Source organism: Alosa alosa, chromosome 19, assembly GCF_017589495.1.
Source record: "Alosa alosa isolate M-15738 ecotype Scorff River chromosome 19, AALO_Geno_1.1, whole genome shotgun sequence".
Lineage (NCBI taxonomy): Eukaryota > Metazoa > Chordata > Actinopteri > Clupeiformes > Clupeidae > Alosa > Alosa alosa.
In genome coordinates this window covers 11,377,430-11,400,776 of record NC_063207.1, presented here as the reverse complement: position 1 = coordinate 11,400,776, position 23,347 = coordinate 11,377,430, and the positions used below count along the sequence as shown (strand labels likewise).

Here is a 23,347-nt window from a genome sequence, read left to right as displayed (position 1 = left end):
GGCCCTGTCGATGCACGTAAACAGGGGTTGGCTCAGTTACTGAGCCTGAACACTAAATTCCTGAGAGGTCTCGTCAGGAAATAGCTTTTTAACGTTCTTTATCGCCTTGTCATCATTTATCCCGGCTCCCATCGAAATCGTTCTATCTTCTGTCACACTCAGTCAGGCTCTGCTCTCTGCAGGGTTTACTCGTTGCTCCATCTTTTCCTGGGTTTGCGTGCCATTCTGCAGTTTATGTCTTCCCATCACTTTTACAGGAGGCTTTAAAGCCTGTCACCAGCAAAATGAATGCCCTCCTGATAACTCTCTCAGATAATCGGGGTCTTTATGTTCTCAACATGATGATAGATAGTACAATGGAGTTTAGCTCTACCACAACTGTTTTTGATCACATTTCTCCTTCTCTCTCTCTCTTTCTCTCTCTCTCTCTCTCTCTGTATGTGCGCTCTATGTATTGAAGATCTAAGCTCCTTGCTCTTGCATGGCGATGGGTTTCTGCATGGATTGGACTCACTGAGTGATGTGGACTACTTCAGCCCTCTTCCTGAGCCGTCTTCATCAGGTAAGAGCATCACTCATCACAAACCACTTCCATCCTTGGCCATGTGTGATGATTTAAACACAAACGAGGAACATTTGTGTGAGTTCACATAGTGGGTATCCCTATACATGTATATTTATGATCTGTAAAGCATTGGTAATACTTTTTCAGTGATTGAGTGAAAGTTGTTTTCATTTGGGTGGGACTACTTAAAGATATTACCTATATAGAGGACATCTAAAAGTCAAACATGTGATACTGTGCCATTCTAAATCATGTTATTGTTTTTTTTTTGTAATACAGGGCAAAAGAGCTTTTAGAGCTGATATGGGTCAAACGGCTAATTGGGACAATGATGTCAAGCTAAGACATAGTAATGCCCCATTAAGCAGTGGGGTCGGGGTTCGCAGGTCGCCGCCACTCCGTCTCTGTTTTGGATTTCTCCTCCATGCTTCCTCAGCCCGGAGTAGACTGTGAAAAATTAGGGGGCCCTTAGAGAAGCGATACTGGGGCCCCCTCAGCCGGAGGCAAGAGGGAGAGGAATGGTGGAGAAATAAAAAAGCAAGCAGTGAAGAATATGATTCTTGCTTTCTGTTCTGGAGTGATCATTAAAAAGCATATGCACAAAGGCTGGCGAAGATGGAGAAACAATGTTAGCCAGGCTCACTCATTTATGCTAGAACACCCCACACACACACACACACATTTTTACTGCATGTTCTGTAACTGAATATTTTTCCATTGTGACTTTTTGAACTTTTAGATTCGTGTAGCATTTTAATTGACAATAATAATACTCTAGGGTAGTTCTGGTCTGAAGCTTTTATCAATGTGCATGCCCTTTAAATGGAATGCATCAATTTTATTTTTATTTATTAAAGAATGTATGATGGCTGTGGAGCAGTAGAGAAAGTTACTATTGTATTTAACAGCAATTCATTTATCATTTTCTTGCTGGAAATATGACTCCAAGGTGTACGCCAACTGTAATTTCTTTAGGTTTCTGGGGTCAGTTCTCAGGAAGTTCAAATGTTGAAAAGTGCTGAAGTAAAAAATGACTACAAATCACAAATAATTTACAGGTATTTGTTGCATTCTAAACTAAAGCTTGGATGCAGACTCAAGATCAAGACAAAAAGTCGCTCTGTGTCCTGATTCCCCATCTCCTGCCTCATTTTAACCCAATTCATCCTCTGCTATGGTGTACTGTATCTCTTTACGGTTCGATCACACCCAAACTTCTCATCACCTTCTGTGTACTGGTGGCAATCCAGTTGGCAGGAATCATTGACTGAGTTTACATGCACTTTAATATTGCGGTTATGAGGCTTATCCTGATTTTTACCATGTTCAGGTGTTTACATGCAAATAAGTAAACGTGTGACCGCGCACATCCCTTTTTCACCGTTTCGGATGGGTGCTGGATCAGAGGAAAGAGTTCAAAAGTAAAAGAGAGTGATCCGCACACCATTTATACACCATATATAGCTATATGGTGTGCGGATCACTCTCTTTTACAGGTGTTTACATGAACATCAGAGATCAGAAAATGTTATACATACTACGCAACTGTTCTCTCTGCAGTGCCTCCACTGTCCTTCTGAGCTGAACCTCTCGTGTGCGTGTCTGACCTGTAAAGCCCTGCTTGTGTTTGTGTTCCCAGAGGTGTCTCTGATGACCTGGTGGTTCACCTCCTGCGGGGCCAGTGGGCCTCGAGGCCCCACTCAGGCCCAGTGTGACAACGCGTACCGCAACACCAACGTCAGCGTGACCGTCATCAAGGAGGGGTCCCTCAAGGGCGTGCAGAAGTGGCGAGTGCCCGCCACCAACAGATACAAGTGCGTACCATCCCCAAAAGTGGTTACAAAGTAGTTATCAGCACTCATATAAGTGGGGTGGCATGAAGCTGGGTACACAATACAAGTGGGCTCTACCCCCCACACACACACACATTTACCCAATTGTGTCTTTGGGGCTTTTTAGAAGAGCTTTTTATCAGATGTGGAGAGCCCTCTAAAGTATGAAGTGCCCAGCGTCCCACTTTCCAACACAAGGAGGCTTCGCTTTTAATCTAACACACCTGAGTCTTCTTTACAGAGTACATGCAAACTGCCTGTCTTTGTGTGGCTTTTCTGCTATTTGTTTGACACATACAATAGGTGCTGAATGAACTCCCAAAACTTTCCAGGCCCCAAAGTTAACCCTTTATAAACCGTAGCCAGACTCATGGGATATGAATTGTAGTTGTAGTGGGCAGTATCATTCTGACAGTGTGGTCCTGTAACCTCTGTGAACATTCTCTTCAGAATGGACCCACACTCACCAGAGACACGAGTAGGTTTTAACGGAAAAATGTTTTTATGATCTCTGGTGTCATCATCAGTTGTACATGAAATGGACAAGATAGTAAATATCCCTCTCTGCAAATAGCAGGAAAAACAGCATGTTTGTGTTTTTCCAGAAGAGCAATTATGTGTTTCAGTGATTCCTTTTTGAACTAATTCACAACCATTTCCAACCTGGTCATGGGGCCTCAATAAAAGTATTCTCTCATGTGCACACAAAAACAAACACTTCACCTCAGCAACCTCAATTGTGCCACAGATGGTGTGTGTGGAACAGCCATTACCTCTAAAGTGCAGACTAGCGAGTGCTGTGCGTGTGACTGCAATCCAGAGCTCTTAGTCACAGGCTCTCGTACGAGGCTGCAACAGCTGGCCCGCGCTCATTATGAGAGATGCGTTTTGTCAGGCCTTTGGCTCTGCACTACCACTCTGCACCAACAAAGTAAACTCCTATGCAATGCACACACCTTTCATTTTCAGTAATGTCCACTCTACAAAGACATGCCAGAGGAGAGTTGGTGTGAGAACGGCCAACGCTTGTTTATTTTTCTCTCTCTCTCTCTCTCTCCCTCTCTCTCCCTCTCTGTCTGGGCTGCGCTCGGCCCTGAAGGATATCCGCGTACGGTGCAGCAGGGGGCAAAGGGGCCAAGAACCACAACAAGCGCTCCCACGGGGTCCTCATCAGTGCCATCTTTCCCCTGGAGAAGGGGGACATGTTGTACATCCTGGTGGGGCACCAGGGAGAGGATGCATGCCCAGGGGTGAGTGATGTTACATGATGGGGAAGAGATAAACGTGACCCCCCCAACACACACACACACACAAAAAGTGTTCAGATGTGTACGTGTCAAGAGTTTCCTCTACAATATACTGTACATTATACTTTGAGATTATACTACAAGATATTATACATAAGACATACTGTAAGACATTATACTTGACAATTTTACCATGTCTATAAATGGCTCTTTAAACTTTGCAAAGGGAGTGTGTGTTTTTCTTGTTATTGGTTAAGCCCTAGTTGAACTCGGTAGGCAAGTCATTTGTCATTTTTGATTCAGCACTCCTAAAAGTCCTGAAGCGCTTTAGGACATTGACTTGAGCTTTGCAGAAATCTTATCTATGATGCAACACCTTCAACCTCTGTAGCAACACCATCTTCAATGTGCCACTGACTGAGAATCAGTAAGGACTAAAAGATACACACACATGTGTCAGCTCAGAAGGACTAGAAGAATTCAGATTTCTCCTCTTGCTGCCACATTTATTTCTCACTGGATACTGACTCCTGTCTGCCTGATTTGACTTTGAATGTTCCCGTCTGTTCCTCCCTCCTCCTCCACCTCCTCCTCCTTTTCACAGAGAAACCCTCTGACCGAGAAGATGTGTCTGGGCGAGTCGTCTGTGATCGAGGACAGCTTTGTCAAAGAAGGGAAGGACTCGGAGTGGCGCGGAGGAGGAGGGGGTGGAGGTGGCGCCACATACATTTTCAAAGTGAGAACAAGCGCAAGTCAAAACAAAAAAGCAAAACAAAAAAACACGATTTAGACTATCTTCAATAATGCATGTATGCAGTTTAAGAGCAAGCACAACATTCAGAAGGGGCAAAGATAAATCATGTCAATACCACATATACGTAAAGTTTTCAGATCCTCCATATAAACCTGCAGATCCTCATACAAACCAACATATGTGCTTACACAACCAATCGGTCGCACTGACATTAATAAGGAAAGCCTAGTGCTGGGAGATGTGGGTAATGGCCCATTCTTTAGCCTGCAGCATCTGTGGATGTTCTCAGGATAGTGAGAAAAGTTTTCTTTTTCAAGCGGAGCCGATCCAATGTGAAGATGGCTGTGGGGCCTGTGTGGCGTGACAAGACACACATATCATTCCCAGGAGCACTTGGGAGACATCCTGAACTGATTAGTGGTTATCTGAGTGAGCCTGTGGCTCTTCCGAAACACACACACACACACACACGCTCACACACACACACGCACACACACGCACACACACACACACTGCGCGGGAGCTTGGATGGAGGGTTGGCAGAAGACTGTGCGGGGAGGCGAAGAGGACTTTTTTTGGGTGTCTCCGGTGGAATCCAGTGGGTGTCATTGGCGGTGAACCTGTCGCGTGTCTTGGGTGTCCCTTGTGCAGATGGTGAATGGGGAGCTGATGGCGCTGCTGATTGCGGCCGGCGGGGGAGGCAAAGCTTACCTGGAGGACCCGGAGAGCAGCCTGGACCAGCTCCAACTGGAGCAGTATGAGAACGACACGTCCGCCCCGTGTCATAACGGCAGGACGGGCGCAGCAGGTACGCTGAAATAACCCACACACACACACACACACACACACACACACACACAGATACTCACAAGGACACATAAAACACAAATGTGCTTGCACATATACACATATAAACACATGCTCCCCAAGACATGTGCATACAAACATAGATCACAAAGACACAGGCACACAGATGCACATACATGTACAATACCCTAACACACACTCACACACATCTCCTGTCTTTGCTCCAAACACACACATACAGTATCTTCTGTTTTCCCTAAACCCCAAATCCCTCACAGTTTCCAGTGTTGGGTGGATGTGCTGTATTAGGACACATAAGAGTGCAGATTAAGATCCTAGTCACTGCTACTCACGCTGCTCCTGCTGTGGAAGAGTGAGTGGGCTGTAAGAAATCAGCTGTCATAGACACACTCCACCACTCATTTGTCAGACAGCAGACACCGTCTGGGCACAACGAGGCTCTGAGTGAAGAGAGTCAGAGTCGTTATTATTATGCGAGTTAAAACTTGATTTATGGGTTCCTCTCAACCACTGGCTTTGGCCAGAGCAGTAGTGAAACAGCAGGAGCTCTAACCCGCAGCTCTCTAGATATATGTGGGAGCGTCTGTTTCATCATTTATGAGAGGCGCATGACACATTTTTGGGTTCAAACAGTTAGAAATAATGTCTATCAACTTGGGTCCATCATCAGTTAAAAATTATAACCTTCAGAGGTTCAGGTTGTGGTGTCGCTGGAAAGCTCCTGAGAAAACTGACAGTTGCCATATAAATGAATATATAATTTCATGAGAATTGGATGGATGATATTAAAAATGAATGCGCATCGAGTGAACCGATTCAGGGAGAGAAAATGGCGGGTGTTGGGTGTTTACCAGGGTCTGAAGGGGAGTGTTGTGTGTGTCTGCTGCTCGTTTAGGGGGTGGAGGTGGTTGGAGGGACAGCACCACACAGCTGTGGGCAGGGAAGTCGCTGGTGGAGGGAGCGGAGGGCGGCTCGTCCTGCCCGAGGGCCCTGTCCAGGCTGAGCTGGGACACCTTCGGAGGGTTTGGCGGTGGAGGAGGGGCCTGCACTGCTGGTGGAGGTGGAGGTGGATACAGAGGTGAGTCTGGTGTAACCACTACTGCTGAAACAGTCACACGTGTACACACACACAAACACACACACACACACACACACACACACACATGTACACACACACACACACACACACACACACACACACACACACACACACACACACACACACACACACACACACACACACTCACATACAGACACATGCACGGACACATGCACACATACTCACACATGGTTTCATATAGTGTACATTCTCATTCGGTGCACAGAATGTGCACATAAAATACACATAATCTGAAAACATACAGACACACACGATTGCCTAAAGTCTTGGGAAAAGCTTTTGGGAGAAGAGATTTCCTGAGAGGAATATGCCCTTTTTTTCCGCAAAGAATGCATTCAAGCTCGCTGGCATTGTGTGGCTATTAGGACAAACTCTCGGAAACATCCCGCTGTAATAAGTTCAACATGATGCCAATACCTGAAAAGCTCATTTCCTCCCTTAGAACAGACAAAATAGGCTGCTGGGAAGACAAATGGGGCCTTTCTGTTAGCTGTTCTGCCCCTCCGTACATGCCCCAATGGTAGAACAGATACCCCACTCTGTTCAAGGGTAATTGCGGGGTAAGGCTCAGACAGACTGGGCCTTGTACACACAGGGCATCTGTGTCCATAACCACATTAAGACCTGTTCAATTTTACTACCGAAACATCCTGATCAGGGGAGCGAGGGGTATGCTATGCTATTGACAAGGCGTAAAAAAAAACCCTAAGGGAGGAAATGTCATGAAGAATGAGCAGAGACAACAATGAGTCTCTTTGAGTGAGACATGGGATTCAGACCAGAGTGTAAAGGACAGAGAACTAAAGAATTCTCACCCTGCTGGAATGAAGTGTCATATTTATGGAACATATTTCATTCGAGACTCATAAACATCCCGTTGTTTTGAGGTGCAATTGAAACACATTGCAGATAAATATGTATTAGATTATTTTACAGTGGATCACTTTGTTGCCAGGAGAGGGTGAGAGAGTGAAGAATGTGGTTCAGTGCTCTGTTTCTGTCGATAGATCCTGATTTTGGTTTCCATGAGAATCAAGAGCTTAAGGAGGCCTGAAAAGTCACAGAAGATTTTTTTCTGAAGAGTTTCAGATAAAGGCCATCTGTGCTCTAGTGTATCCATAATGCAACAAGCTTGCACTACACAAATAATTGTCCATCTTGAAGAGAAGTACTTTGAGAAAGTTTGACACTTTCAGTTTGACACTGATGATTTATTTGTACTCTCTGAATCATGTTTATAAAATGTCTGTTTCTCTGCTGGTATCCTGTCTGTATTCTGTATACATAGTGTAACTAGTTGTCTTGAACAATTTAGGTGGGGATTCGGCACTTTTCGATAACATCACAGCAGATGGACAAGATGGTGTCTCTTATGTTCACCACTCTGGAGAGATATTTCTGCAGCCATTGGCAGGTAAGACTGTCTGATGTCTATGTGTGTGTACGTCTATGTGTGTGTCTCTGTGTTTGTGTGTATGGAGGATTCTCTCTCAACTCTTTTGCTTGTGTGTGTGTGTGTGTGTGTGTTTGTGTGTGTGTGTGTGTGTGTGTGTGTGTGTGTGTGTGTGTGTACACATGTGCATGTGTGTTTTTGTGCTGGTGCTTGTTTCTCAGAAACAGAACACAAATTGAGTAAGAGACATGAGGCTAAGCAGGAGGGACCTTGTGTTGATGTAATTTAAGGCCTCATGCAACTTGTTGGAGAAGGTGCCATGAGATTGTAAAAACATGCCAGCTTTGCAGAAGTTTGGGTCTAAATATTTACTCCATAAAAAGCTCATCAAAAGACCTATTCAAGAACCATGTCAGGCACTGTGTTTTTATGTAAAGTCATCTTCAAGCCTCCATTTCTTCACTATGATCTATCCATTTTGACAGTTCAACAAACTATGATTGCCATATCTCATAAAATATACACATACATTCTAAATTGACATGCATAATGTACACAGTGAAACAACAAACTACTGTTTGTCAAACATCATTCAAATGAGGGCCTGTGGTTTCTGAACTCAGTCATTGGTCTGTGTGTGTGTTGTACATACTGAACTCACAAATTAGTTATTGGTCTGAACTGTTATCGTCGGTCTGTGTGTGTAACGATGCGATGGTGTTGCTGAACTCAGTTATCGTCGGTCTGTGTGTGTGTGTTGCATGTGTAATGTGGTGTTGCTGAACTCAGTTATCATCGGTCTGTGTGTGCGTGGTGTTGCATGTGTTATCATCGCGATGGTGTTGCTGAACTCAGTTATCTGAATCAGGTCTGTGTGTGTGTGTTGCATGTGTAGCATGGTGTTGCTGAACTCAGTCATTGGTGTGTGTGTGTGTTGCATGTGTAGCGATGGTGTTGCTGAACTCAGTTATCGGTCTGTGTGTGTGTGTTGCATGTGTAGCGATGGTGTTGCTGAACTCAGTCGGTCTGTGTGTGTGTGTTGCATGTGTAGCGATGGTGTTGCTGAACTCAGTCATCATTCTGTGTGTGTGTGTTGAACTCATCGGTCTGTGTGTGTGTGTGTGTTGCATGTAGTAGCTCATGTTGCTGAACTCATCGGTCTGTGTGTGTGTGTTGCATGTGTAGCGATGGTGTTGCTGAACTCATCGGTCTGTGTGTGTGTGTTGCATGTGTAGCGATGGTGTTGCTGAACTCATCGGTCTGTGTGTGTGTGTGTTGCATGTGTAGCGATGGTGTTGCTGAACTCATCGGTCTGTGTGTGTGTGTTGCATGTGTAGCGATGGTGTTGCTGAACTCATCGGTCTGTGTGTGTGTGTGTGTGTGTTGTGTGTAGTGATGGTGTTGCTGAACTCATCGGTCTGTGTGTGTGTGTGTGTGTGTGTGTGTGTGTGTGTGTTGTGTGTAGTGATGGTGTTGCTGAGTGTAGTGATGGTGTTGCTGAACTCATCTCATTGGTGTAGTGATGGTGTTGCTGAACTCATCGGTCTGTGTGTGTGTGTGTTGTGTGTGTTGTGTAGTGATGGAGAGTCACGGTGAGGCGGAGATTGAGGTGCACCTGAACTGCAGCCACTGCCAAACGCAGAGCTGCAAGCGGGATGACAACACCCGGCTCATCAACTGCCTGTGCCACAACGAGGAGGTGCTGGCCCCAGACAACGTCTCCTGCATAGGTAGATACGCTCAGACAGTTACTCCAGGTAGAGATTAGTCACTTTCTCACATCTGGGATCATTTCATCTTCACAGTGTGACTTCATCATAATCATTTTTATCATCGTCAGATTTTTTTACCCTGATTGTTCTATGTTGTTTAATACTTTTGATATATATCACACACTTTGAACACTTAATGAAGACATTGGTCCCCTCTTCTTATGGATAACAATTTGGAGAGATTTGGATTTTTTTCTTTCAAAATTAATTTTCCAAACTTAAAAAATCACGTCCAATACAAAACTTCTAGACCAGCATGCCTCACTCTTTTGACGTAAGTAATTTTACTCCTGAATTTATAGCGAAAGTTCAGTAACTTCAACCATATTCACCCAAGCCATGAAAGAAATGTCACATCACAGCAAATCCATTGTCATTTTTATAGCTTTATGGCATCTTGTTATATTCTCCTCTTCTTCGGTGACACGTTTGCTTTACCTATCTCTTCGGTGACACGTTTGCTTTACCTATCTCTTCGGTGACACGTTTGTTTCTGTCTCTCTCATGTTTGACCTATCTCTTCCATCTTTTCCCCAGAGTTTGACCCGTGTCCCCCAGAGGCTGGCCACCTGCCGCTGTCGCTGATCCTGGCCGTGGTGGCATCCACCGTGGTGACGGGCATCGTGCTCACCTGTGCCAGCCTCACCTTCAGTAAGAGACTCTTCCAGTTCTGTGTCAACTCTGTGCCGTCCACCTTCCACCGACTCTGACAGGGAGGGCAAGCAGCTCGCAGCTCTTGTCCTGTGGCCCATGTGCAGTGAGACAGGGACTTTTTTCTCTCTCTGTGTTGCCCTGTTAGAACGAAAAAGAAAAACTGTTCTGGAATTTTCTATGTGACGTTTTCAGCAAAAGCTTAGAACTGCCTTAAACACAGGAATTTGGCCATGGAGCTGTTTTGACAGTGTACTGTATATCCATATTGTTGGAGAAGTGCAATAAGGAAAAACAGATTTAGCTGTCAAGCCCTTGGGCATTACCCCCCCGATCCCTCAAGATAATGAGCTAATTTAGGTGAAGAGGACGATTATGGGAAGTGCTTTTCAGCTGTGATCTTAAAGGACATTTTTAGAGGGTTTTTAAGGGATGACCATGTGTGTTTAGGCTAAATTTCACACAAGCACTTTATATAGTAGGGGTGAAGTCAAAGGCGTTCCTGTCAAAGCAAAGGAATTCTGAGAGGATTTTTTTTTTTATGACACCTAAAGCCTTCAGTATTTACGTTTTAACAAAGACCTCTTCTGCAACCTCCAACATTCTATACATTAATGATATCTACTGCATAGCTTTTCTTTTAAACTTAAGTGTATCATAGTCTATCAGCATTACATATTCAATAGAATAACAGAATTACAATGCTTTGTCACTTATTTCATCACTTACTATATTGAAGTAGTGTTGCACAAGGAATTTTTAGGGAATATGGATATAATCTGCTATTAACTTTAGTTTGTACATGAGTTAACTATGTACAAATGCTTTGGAAATATTGTAGATGAAATGTAAGGATAGATTTACATAATATATCACATTAACTGTAGTCTTTCCCATGGGCTACTAAAGCTGATCGATATAGTTAATTTATGCTGCTAAATTATATGTTTTTATGATTTTAGCTAAATCATAGTGTTGTAGACTAGAGCCATCAATAATTTCAAAGTAAAGGATGGCGAGGGAACTATGAGCATTTCTTGGTGAACTGTCCCCCAAAATGTGACATTTTTTTTTGCTAAGCATGAGGTGAAGAGGCCCTAATTATTGTGTCACTAATTCCTCTTTTTTTCCAAACAAATGGCAATTTAAACATTAGACCCAATCCAAACCATATCTGGTTTTAAAAGCAAGATAGTGAGGGAACCTGTTGAGTCCTTGTAAAGCAGGGCAAGGGCAGGCCCTTGAGCAAGGCACCTAACCCCTCACTGCTCCCCGAGCGCCGCCGTTGTAGCAGGCAGCTCACTGCACCGGGATTAGTGTGTGCTTCACCTCACTGTGTGTTCACTGTGTGCTGTTTGTGTTTCACTAATTCACCGATTGGGTTAAATACAAATTCTGGGTTTGTTTGTAGCCCATAACATTTGGGAAAATGTGGCCTTAGGAAAATGGAATGCTTGGATGCTTATACTGATGGAAATTTGAATAAGTGCCTTAGTCTACGAGGGCAACAACAATCACCAGTATCTCTGTCTGTCTTTGTGTTAGTGTTTGGTCAAGAATCTCTATGTTGACGCAATGACTGCATTCTTGTCATTTTGACCCAAACATATCTGTACAAATGCTGTGCCAAGACTCACTGTGTAATCCTCTATAATAAACAAAATCAACAAATAAAAATGGTGAAACGTGGAAAGACATAATATATTGTCCCTCGCAAGACTCACTGGTTGGAGTGGAGTTCAATGTTTTAGACTCTCAGCTGGTGTCCAGGTCCCTCTGAATGGTTCCAGAGGACTTTCTTAATGAGAGGTAACTGACTGTGCTCTGACATACTACAGGCTTGTGGCATCCTTTTTGCTGATTGTTATGGCACTTGTGTTTTAACCACTGTCTGTCTATCTGTCTGTCTATCTGTCCTGTCTGTCCCAGAGACAAACATGGCTGCTGTGTACCCTAACTTACTGACACGCACATACTGGACATGTTTATGTATCTAGACACTAAATTGACTCCATGACATGCACTTGATACACAGATAGTGCTGTCCTGTTTTAGTTAATGGCTTTCCTGCTCTAATATCCTTTTGCATAGCTGGATTCATGTGTAAGCCAGTTTTTGCAGCAATCACTGCTTTGGGCCTTAATTTAGATGATGGGCAAAGTGCAACGTCTGAAGTCTAACTAGAGCTAATTTAATAACTGGGCAAAATCCATTGAACACTCTGAGCAAGATCTTATGTACAAACATGAGTGGTTCAGCTCTAAGCTCTCACACCCAACACATGATGGCTTTAATTCATGCACAATACACTTTTCTCGTTGACTGACATGGCATTTCATTAGGTAGTTAAACAGTGTCTCTTCACCTGAACTTTCCTCCCAAGCAGGTTGGTAGTCTGTGCATGGCGCTTCCCTACCCTACTCCTCCACCTACCTCAACCCCCCCCCCCCACCTGTCTCCCCTGACCCTTGACCCCTCCTCCCGACACCCCCACCCTTTCCAACCCGAGTCCAGCTCTCCTGGCGAGCCGCTCCTGTCCCGTGCCGGCTCGACGGCACGCAGGGGACCTCGACCTCCTCCTCTCACCTGCACGCAGCGCCCCTCCCCCGCCCTGACCCCGGCCTGCCCCGGCATGGCAGACTACCAACCTGCTCTGGGGCTGCGGGACGCCTCCGCAGAGGGTGAGTGCCCCAAGCTCCCGCCCTGCCTTTGGAACAGAGGCGAAAAGGTCCGGTTCAGAAAGCCAACGCCAACACCAAGTCATTTAAAATGACCTTGAGAATATCCAAATATACATAGACTGAAGAAGCATTATAATATCTATATTATGCCTTGGCTAAGTGTTTAGATATTGTAATATTTAAAAGTGCAGGCTGTAAGCTTTCCACTGCTCTCTCCAAAAGTCTCTGCAGATTGGCATTGGCTCATTGGTTAGTGTTACTAACTGATTGGACTTAATATGTGCAGTCCGTTAGCTAAGTGCATGGAGAGGCCAAGAACTCTTTCCAAGAACTTTCTGAACTGGAACCTTTCCATCTCTGCTATAGACAGAGAAACTAACACACATGTGCCTGAACTGCCTCAGACTAACACCAACCACCAGCCCTCATCAACTGCCAACCTAATTCTGGCAGAATATTTTGGCACTTAATCTCAGTTTTGCTGGTTGAATTCTCTGCCAGCCTGTCTGATTGCAATCTCCAGTAAGAGCCCTAAACCAATGCTTTGATATCATCTGATTACATCACTTTAACAAGAACATTATTTTGGGTAGAACAGAATGGACCGAAATCAAATGGTTTTTTTCTTTCAGGTGTATATATTGTATTTGCAATACTGAAAAAGAAAACTGCTGAACACAGTGCATCTACTGCTCTCCACAGACAAATTAATTACGCACATAAAGTATACTGACCTTCAGGATGTAGGCCCCTGGTCAACAATACATCATTAGAGTGTTTCCATCTTTGTTTTCCTAATCCCTAGATTAGTTTTTCTTTTGGAGGATGTGAGTAACTATTTGTCAAAGATTTCTGTCAGCTGTTTAGGTTAATGTTGACACTTTCCATGTATTTCGCATCATTCTGGTTTTAGCTGAAGTCACGTCACAGTTTATGTAGGTCTTAACCCCACTTACTGCGTTTGTGATTTGCCACTTGGCCTGGAGAGCAGACATCTCAGGGGTTCTGAGGCCTGAGTGTCTGGTCGTGAGCCTTGTCTCCTGCTCTTAATTGTGCAGGAGTTTGTCCAAACCTCACTTGAATCCCTTCATTAATTTCACTGCTGAGCGACAGACACACCAAAATGAATGGTGCGGTTACACTTTTTGGGACCATTGCTGTTTGCGAATGTTTTGTGTTCCGATGGTGGTGAAATGGAATCCAAGCCCACTGAACCGGCGTCTTATTTTTATTCTTTTTCTCTCTCTCCTCCTCTTCCTCCTCTTCCTCCTCCTGCCCCCCTGATAGTCTACTACCGGAAGAAGAACCACCTGCACGCGGTCAGGGTACGACTCCAGAGCCCGGAGTACAAGCTGAGTAAAATCCGCTCGTCCACCATCATGACCGACTACAACCCGAACTACTGCTTCGCCGGCAAAGCCGCCTCGCTCAGCGACCTCAAGGAGGTGCCACGCAAGAACATCTCCTTGCTGAGGTATCATCTGGAGCTTCAACAAATGTTACAGAGCTTATTGTAGTACATGCCAAGAACTGCAGCATTGCAGAATTTCTCTAGAGCTGGATGGTGATGTGAAGGGCTGTATAGCATATTGCTTTTATGATGACCTTTCATAAAATACCCCATAATGTTCCATCAGAACACGTTGAATTGCCTCTTCAAATGAAATGCACTATGTAAATACAGTGGCCTCCACATTTATTTCTTATTTAAAGGAATATCTCTTAAAGATATAAATATTTGTTTATTATATTTATAACAAAAACATGAGAAAGTCGACAAAATGTAACAAGCTTTTTTCCATTTATATTTAACTTCTTTAAGTTAATTAGAGTGTCTGTGAACTTTCAGCTGTAATCCATGATTTCACTTTATCCAAAGTGACAGAGGTCAAATCCCATAGTCATTTTTCAACATGGGAAAGGCAATAGAATACTCTATTCATTTGCTATAATTTGATGTGTAAATGGCAGGAGTTGACTTGAATGCTACAGTGACTTTGTCTGGATATTTTCAGATTAAATTAAAATTGCGCTCTTTGGCAAGAAACCGTCTAGGTGGATTTAGCGTACATTGAAACATGACTAAAAAAAACTGTACCTAATGATAATTATGTTGGATAATTTGATAAGTGGGTCTGTTTTTATTCCAAAGGCCCATGGGAACCTCATTAGGGTGCATAGTTTCATGAACTCCAAGAAAAACCTTAACATTTTCAAAAAAACTGTCCTCATTGTTTTCTTTGTGAGACTGAACTACCAATAGATGATTTTTTTTTAAAGTATATATTTTTGGGCTTTTTGCCTTTATTTGGACAGTGAAGACAGAAAGGAAGTGAGTGGGAGGGAGAAAGATGGGGTGGGATCAGGACATGACCGCAGGTCGGACTCGAACCTAGGTCCCCGTGCTCGGACCCGTTCATGGTATGAGCGCTGCTGCCTGCTGCGCCCATACCATGAACGGGTGGTCCCCCCCCCCCCCATAGATGAATTTTTTACCAGTGGTGCCAATAAATGTGGAGGGCACAAACAAACTAAACTTGTCAACAAACTAGCCCTTCCTTCCCTTCCCTTGCCTTTTGTCTCTAACTCTCTGTCTCTGTCCATCTCCTTGTGTTTTAACTCTGTACTGTATGTGTGTTGTGTCCACAGGGCTCTTGGTCATGGTGCCTTTGGAGAGGTGTATGAAGGCCAGGTCCTTGGCATGAATGGGGAGAACTCAGCCATGCAGGTGGCCATCAAGGTCAGCACTCCTACTACCCTATTAGCTCATCTCTCCCTCAACATATGGGCACTAGTCTGTTTACAGGATGTCCTTAGAAACATTTGAACATCGTCATCACAACATCACAACATCTGTTTGAAAGAAGCAAGTGTATTTAAGCATTGGAATGAAGGACTGGATCTTATTCCTCATGCTATTTTTCGTGTATTTGCTATGTGGTGCTTGCTTTGTGATAGTAGTGGTGGCAGTACTAAAGTCACATGCTCACCCTAACGCTCAGAATGCAATTTGATTTCGCACGGCTCTTTCCACAGAATCACACACAGCTAATCCACAAGCAAATCCTCACGTCTAACAAAAAGAGAAAGTGTGTTTTTGACCAGTGTCCAGTTTGGCATGAGAAACATCACCATAAAACTGAGCTGGGTAAAGGGAGCCAGTGTGCAGCATGTGATGGGCTAGATGTGGCCAATCATTTGGGATGACATGTGGCTACTCTCAGCGAGGGCCACAAGACTCCAGTCCACACCCTCACGCACAATTGAATTTGCCCATTTGTAACGCCTCACTGCCATCCGACCTGTCTGTAGACTTGGTCATGGCCCTTTAGTCCCCATTGAAGTAATGACAGTCAGACAGGCTCTGTGTGCGGAATAGTTGTGATTGTGATGTCCGTTCGCTGATTAGACCCTGATTACTGGTGGTGGTGTTTTTTTTTCTCCCTCATTTCTCTTTTCTGGTCAACAGACTCTTCCAGAAATTTGCTCTGAACAAGATGAGATGGATTTCCTGATGGAAGCCCTGATAATGAGGTGCATGTGGTACTCGCATACATGCACACGCATGCACACACGCACACACACACACAGAGAACCATGGATGCATACACACAGACACAAATACCCCCCTCATACACACACACACACACACTCAAACAAAGATACAATTGGATTAAGAAGGAAACAATTATTTAAAATCTGTTGACCTAGCTGAGGTGTTTCATACATCTTCGTCCCTTTGCGTTGATGTGTTGTTGATCAGACACACACAGCTGGTGCTGGTTAGACTGAAGGACGCAATGCATCTTCTTTCTGGACACAGCAGCTGTTCTCTAGCTGGGTCATGCTTTCATTAAACTCATTTTGGGGTCTAGAAATATGACAGATTGTATTGTAGCTCAGAAGTAGAACTACAACCACCTGGTGTTTTATTGCGAACACTTCTGTACCTTCAAACTGAAATGTATGTTTGTAAATGTCACCTGAAATGTATGTTTAAATATGTTGACTAGAACTAAAAGAACCCAGCCAAATGATGATTACTGATACTATTTATTAATAAGACATATGAAACATTGTGTAGGTGGAACATATACAAATCAAGTGTTTATTTGGCTAAATGCTTCTGTGTTTACTTGTTCCACAGTAAGTTTAGCCATCAGAACATAGTGCGCTGCATTGGAGTGAGTCTGCAGATTCTACCTCGCTTCATCCTGCTGGAGCTCATGACTGGAGGAGACATGAAGAGCTTCCTTAGACAAAACCGACCCAAAGCAGTGAGGAGCTCTCTATCTCTCTCTCTCTCCATCTCCTCTCTTTCTCTCACTGTTTCATCCTCTCTTATGTGTGTCTCTCTCTTTATGTTTGTGTATGTGCGTATGTTTACTCTCAGGCCCTTAGTACGAGTCTGACTATATGAGTTTGTTAACATACCTTTTTACTGATGAACGATCTGTCCAAATGCCAAAATGTATTTAACTGATGTTACTCATACCCTTACACGCCCTTAACATGGTGTTGTTACTGCCATCGTAGAACCAGACTTCCTCCCTGACCATGCTTGAGCTTCTACACATGGCCAGAGACATTGCCCTTGGCTGCCGATATCTGGAGGAGAACCACTTCATCCACAGGTTTCTATACTTTCCCTGTGTGAATAAGGAAATTGATGGTTTATACTGTATTATTATACCTGACTTTGGCAAAGCTAAATGTGCTCTATGTCCCCATAAGCTGAAAATGTGCTTGCCAAGTGACTATATGAGCAGATTCTTGCAAAGCAATGAAATATCTATCCAACTAAATGCTATTAAAAAGGCATAGAGTAACTCTTTGTCCAGATGCTTGTAAAAGAAGAAAACAAACGTTGAACCAGATAAGTCAGCAATATAAAATTTGTAGTCAGTTTCCTTCAGCCTTGCAGCTCTGCAAGTTTACTGGTGAATGCAGAGTGGCAGTCTGTAGATCTCTGAAATTAAATTTTGATGTAAAGCTCCTCGTCTTGTATCTGTCAGCATTGAGTTGGATTCTAACCTGAGTGAGACTCTCAGGTGGTCTGGGCTTGAGTTAGACTTTAATCCCTCTCAGGGTTTTGGAAAGAATAGCACAGTAGGTAACTGACAAATGCACAAACTAAGCTAGTTTTAAATATGAAATATAGAAGCAGCCTGCAACACTCAGTATGTTGGCCACATTTTCATATATATTGTGTTCCATATTTTCTGCATCTATTCCATATGTTGTTTTTGGAAATCCTACAGTATAGTATATTCTGTTTTATTGTATGCTTAGTCTGCCAGGTTTATATGGTTTAACATTGTGCAATGAAAAGAATGGCATTTCCAGTGGGTGACTTTTTAAATGTGTGCTTCCTTACTTTACAACCAAATGTATGAATTAAGCAATAGCATAATATAATGAAGTGCACACAAGTGACTATTTTATGGTAGTCTGGAGAATTTCTAACCGAATGGCACCTTATTGACTTTGAAAAGGAATTATGACAACTAATATATCTATATTTCTTTGTCTGATATTTTTCTGATTTTCTTAATTTTTGTTGTGAATTGATGTAATAAGATCTCTTAGTGTAAATTGTGTCACAGTCTGTTGTTTACGTTCTCTCCTCTCTCAGAGATATTGCTGCTCGAAACTGTCTTCTGACATGTACGGGTCAGGAAAGAGTGGCCAAGATTGGGGACTTTGGAATGGCCCGTGATATATACAGGTGAGACATAACACACTCAGATGTACACACACTCTCATACAGTATATTTCCATCCATATATTCTGATCACTTTTGCAGACACTGTTGTAGGATCTCCTGTCACAGTTATGTCTCAATCTGTGAGCTGATTTATGCTTCTTTTTTTAATTCCTTGGAACCATTCACATGTTGGGAGACATTCCCCCAAGATTCTAGTTATGTGTCAGGTGCTTACAAAGCTCTTTTGCTTTGCACAGCATATGTTTGTTATTTTCTCTCTCCTAAGTGCTTGGACTATCAGCTTTATTTTTAGTCATCATGGGTAAATGAATGGTTTTAATTAAGCAATTTGACTTCTAAACCTGTGCCTTGTATTTCTCCTCCAGGGCAAGCTACTATCGCAAAGGTGGCCGTGCCATGCTGCCGGTAAAGTGGATGCCACCTGAAGCTTTTCTGGAGGGCATTTTCACCTGTAAAACAGACACATGGTAACATAACACAACACCAACACATGTTCAAATAATACTTCTCACTATTACAATGTTTGATAAAAAAAGACATAAAAAAAGATATCAAGACATATAGTTTGTTCATATACATAGATATATTTGCTATATCAATTATTTGGCCTTTAGTTCTCTGATAGAAATGAGGCTAATACAGCATGGGTTTGTCGATGGGTCCTTCAACAGGGTCAGTCAGTGTGTTCTATCTATAACAGCTGGGATGCTCATTTGGAAGTAGGGCTAAGTTGGGTAGTGTGTGTGTGTGTATTGGGAGGTTTGTGTCATAGCTTGTCAGCTCCATTAGCTATGGGTCCTTTCCACCCTTAATCGTGCCCTTAAGGCATCTTTAGTGTTTACAGCCGAGCTATGATAATTCCTCCACTTGCCCACAGGATCTCTCTCGGATTTACAGCAGAATTACCCCTTTCATGAGGTCGGTTGAAAATTCAAAAAAGTTTTTTTTGTCGGTCAGTGTTGATGGGAGAACCTTTACCACACTGCAAAACAAACAATGTCATGGCCACTGCATATCCCGTAACAATTATTTCAAGCTGTTGTGGGCTACTTTGCCGTGCAAACAATAAGCAACTTAAGCATGTGCCTTCTGTTCTCGCAAAACCTGTTTGTCTTGTGTAGAGTGCTGAAATCCACTGTGTTGTTCCATTCTTCTCAAGCTTCTCTGCCGCCCTCTGCAGGTCTTTTGGGGTACTGCTGTGGGAAATTTTCTCTCTGGGCTACATGCCCTACCCATGTAAAACCAATCAGGAAGTACTGGAGTTTGTCACCAGTGGAGGCAGGATGGACCCACCTAAGAGTTGTCCAGGGCCCGTGTGAGTAACTTTATTGCATCACCATTGAATTAGTTCAGATGTTGTTTTTATTGTAAGTCATGTAGTGTCATGAGTTTTGATTGGAGAATATTGGATTACACTGATATTCTTGATGCAATCAATTAATGTTATGCAATGATGACCCGGTTCAGTAGCAATTACTCAATGACATGGCCTGTTTTGGGTGGATTTCTCTCAATTTCTGCTCTTTCTTGGCAGAGTATAGTTGTTGATGAATGTGAGAACCTCCAACATGATGTTAGCAAAACAGTCCTCACATGTAGTTCTCAACAGTATTCCTTGTCACTCTGCAGCTACCGGATCATGACCCAGTGTTGGCAGCACTGCCCTGAACACCGGCCAAACTTCTCCACCATCTTGGAGAGGATCAACTATTGCACTCAGGTACCACCAGACAGACAGGCATCAAACCAGTTCTGACCGCCATATTAGGCAAAATGTTTGATCCCTCATCGCTCTTTGCCCTTCTCTGGAGACGCTTGAGGTCTCCAGGCACCCACATGACTGCCTGGCTCCTTGCTATTGCTAACACTACCAAGCCATTGAGGGGGCATCGCGAATGGTCCAAATATTTACTTAACGCTTCAGCTTTGGTCAAAGGGTATATAAATACTAGCTATTAATTGCTCTTCAGTGTAGATCGTTGCCTAGCATCAGCATATTATTTATTTGACTGTCACAGTAACACTCATAGTGTTTGTTTTAAATATTGTTCGGTCATACTTCATCACTCATGAGCTTGTTTGCAATCAGTGTCTCCATCCAGCCAGTGACAAACCTATAGTCTGGCCTACTGCAGTGCAGAACCTTTCATTGAATAGTCATAATTAACTTCCTTATTTTCTCATACAACAAATGTGTTCATAACTTGCCTATCACTTTGGGTGAGAGAAATAGGATAGAGGGAGATATTTCAGCCAGAGCAACAACTTCATACATCTTTCCAGAAACTCCTGAATGATCATGTTCATTCATTGAAAATGTTCATTGTAGTGTCAATGTATAACTTCATTATCTACATCGATGGAGTGTTAATGTACATCTTAAAGCACAGCATTAAGTCTCTAACTCTAGTGAACATAAGGACACAGAAATGTCTTTTATCTGTCCGTGTCCCTAGGACCCCGATGTCATCAACACACCTCTGCCAGTGGAGTACGGGCCGACCATGGAGGACGAAGGAAGCACTGTGATTCGCCCGGAAGGTTCCGGAAGCATGAGCCCTCTGTTGGTGTCCCATTCCCTGTCCCAGGACGCCTCTCTGCCTCCGGCAAGTGTCACCCTGGGCGGGGTCATCAGCCCACTCCCACAGATCCACAAGCCCCGGCTCCTTCTCCAGAGGCCCCAGCCACTGCCCCAGGAGGCGGCCGCATCGTACCGCGACGCCCTGGAGCCATCCTGGGCCGAGCCAGTGCCGCCTCTGGCCATCTGCTCCGGCTCCTGGCTCCAGGTTCCGGTCACCGCTGCTGCTGCCGCTGCGGCCACCGAGTTCCCCCACCACCGACCCTGCTCACGGAGCAGCTCCTCGTCTGGCAGCCAGAAGCTGAAGAACAAGACCAAGAACCTGTGGAACCCCACCTACGGCTCCTGGGTGCTGGAGAGCATCGGCCGGGCCAAGACGGCGCTGTCACACACGCAGTCTGTGCCGCTGTCCTGCTCCGCCGCAGCCTGCTCTGTCCCGACCGGCGCACCCTTGTCTACCTCAGAGCGGAACGATCCAGAATCGGCGGGCGGGGGCGGTGGTGGCCAAGCCTCCGGGGGCCTGGTGCCTGCTGCAACAGTGTTGCCTGCCCCTTGCCAGACCTCCACGGGCCCCCAAGGGCTGAACTCAGGCCTGTCCTTGCGGAAGAGCCCGCTGGGAGTTGCAGCTGGTGGGGGAGGAGGTGGAGCGTCTGGGGTCCCGCCAGCCAGCGCCATGGACCTGGCCAAGCTCCAGACCTTCCCCTGCGGGAACGTCAACTACGCCTACGACGAGCAGAGCTACGAGGCCGAGAGCCTGCCTCTGGTGGTGCCCAAGGCCGTAGAGCCCAGCAGGGCGGCGGCCGCCGCTGTCCACAGCTCCTCACCGGGCCTCTCCCTGGCAGGCCTGGCTCTGGCGCTGCCCTCCACCTCCGGACACAAGCCCCTGGTGAAGCGGCACGCCAGCTACGGGCACGAGGACATCAAGCGGCACGCCAAGGCCGAGAAGCCCACCCGGGACAGGGACTCGGGCTTCTCCCTGTCAGAGGACCTGAGCGTCACGCCCGTCTAGTAGGGGTCGCGGGTTTCCTCACTCAGGTGACCACACACAAGGCCGCCATCACTGGAGTGATACGTCACAACGCAAGCACTGGAATTACATTTTACACACTGGAACACCAATACACTGGAATAGACTCTTCAGTGTGCCATAATTGGCCTGCTGAAGAAATCACATGCTTGTCATTTTTAAAAAAAATCTATAGATAAATATATATATTCGAAATGAAGCCTTTTTGTACACATAGTAATGTTTCTTAAGTAGCCTTGGTACTAACGAAAAGGGTAGTAGGTGCACCCAGGAGCTTCTAAATATTTACTCACCTATGAAGACCCAGGGAATGGACAGACAGAAGATGCTGTAAGACTGACACAAACACTAGATTCTAAACAGATAATATAAGAAAGATCTGAGTTTAGAGTTAAAATAGGAGGTCAGAGATTTTTTTTTATTTGAGGATGTTGAGGAGTCTCATGATCAATACTGTGAAAAACACTTGCTAAGGTTCAACCAGCTATGCATTCTAGTTCTGGTTTCATCATTCCAGCTCTGCACTCCAGGAATGATGGCTGTGTAGCACTCTAGATTCTACTGATAACAGTTGATTTGTACTTCTGAAGATCCTATACTCATGTGATCGTCTGATGGTACTTTTAGGCTTTGGATTTAACGGCAGAATGTTTTAGGGAGTTGGTACAATATTATGTGTCTGAATTTGTTTTTGTTTTTCACAATACAGGTATATACTTATATTTTAGAATCTATTTGTTTCTGTGTGGAAAGGTTTTAGTAAAGCAACTGAGGGTTAATGGCTGCTTAGATTTTACACAGAGAATGGATTCTTTTTTTATGCACTAATAATGTACATACAAATTGCTGACCGCTTAGTCTTATTAGCTGCTCTTGAGATATTGCCCATTGTTCCTGCTGTACATTTGTCACTATCTGCCATTATACTAGGGGGGAGGGGCACACTGATTATATGCCATCTTTAAGTAACAGGTTTTTAAAGCAACACCAAATAGTTTTTTGTACCTTAAAATAATGTTTCCAAAATTGTTTCAGTGGTTCATCAACTCGTAACAGGGTGAGCGGCACTTCTGCATTCGCTTTGCGGCCCTCTATCGGCTATAACCGCACTATGTAAGTTTTCCAGATCGGGTAGCGGATCTGTAGTTCAATAGATTGAGACATAAGAAAC

At 44.2% G+C, this 23,347-nt stretch overlaps 1 protein-coding gene across 1 annotated transcript in view; it reads left to right on the top strand.

The window, feature by feature from the left end:
• ltk (leukocyte receptor tyrosine kinase) overlaps window positions 1-23,252 on the top strand; it is a 57,908-nt gene extending 34,656 nt beyond the window's left edge. The window contains exons 11-29 of the mRNA XM_048228717.1: window positions 461-562; window positions 2,205-2,379; window positions 3,497-3,647; window positions 4,249-4,380; window positions 5,050-5,206; window positions 6,122-6,304; window positions 7,662-7,760; window positions 9,317-9,469; window positions 10,049-10,162; window positions 14,131-14,317; window positions 15,493-15,583; window positions 16,313-16,377; window positions 16,991-17,120; window positions 17,380-17,477; window positions 18,479-18,571; window positions 18,937-19,038; window positions 19,752-19,886; window positions 20,201-20,291; window positions 21,028-23,252. Of these exons, the coding sequence (XP_048084674.1) occupies window positions 461-562; window positions 2,205-2,379; window positions 3,497-3,647; window positions 4,249-4,380; window positions 5,050-5,206; window positions 6,122-6,304; window positions 7,662-7,760; window positions 9,317-9,469; window positions 10,049-10,162; window positions 14,131-14,317; window positions 15,493-15,583; window positions 16,313-16,377; window positions 16,991-17,120; window positions 17,380-17,477; window positions 18,479-18,571; window positions 18,937-19,038; window positions 19,752-19,886; window positions 20,201-20,291; window positions 21,028-22,158 (3,389 nt within the window). The 3' untranslated portion in view covers window positions 22,159-23,252. The remainder of the gene's footprint in view (window positions 1-460; window positions 563-2,204; window positions 2,380-3,496; window positions 3,648-4,248; window positions 4,381-5,049; window positions 5,207-6,121; window positions 6,305-7,661; window positions 7,761-9,316; window positions 9,470-10,048; window positions 10,163-14,130; window positions 14,318-15,492; window positions 15,584-16,312; window positions 16,378-16,990; window positions 17,121-17,379; window positions 17,478-18,478; window positions 18,572-18,936; window positions 19,039-19,751; window positions 19,887-20,200; window positions 20,292-21,027) is intronic.
• Window positions 23,253-23,347: the final 95 nt, after the last annotated feature.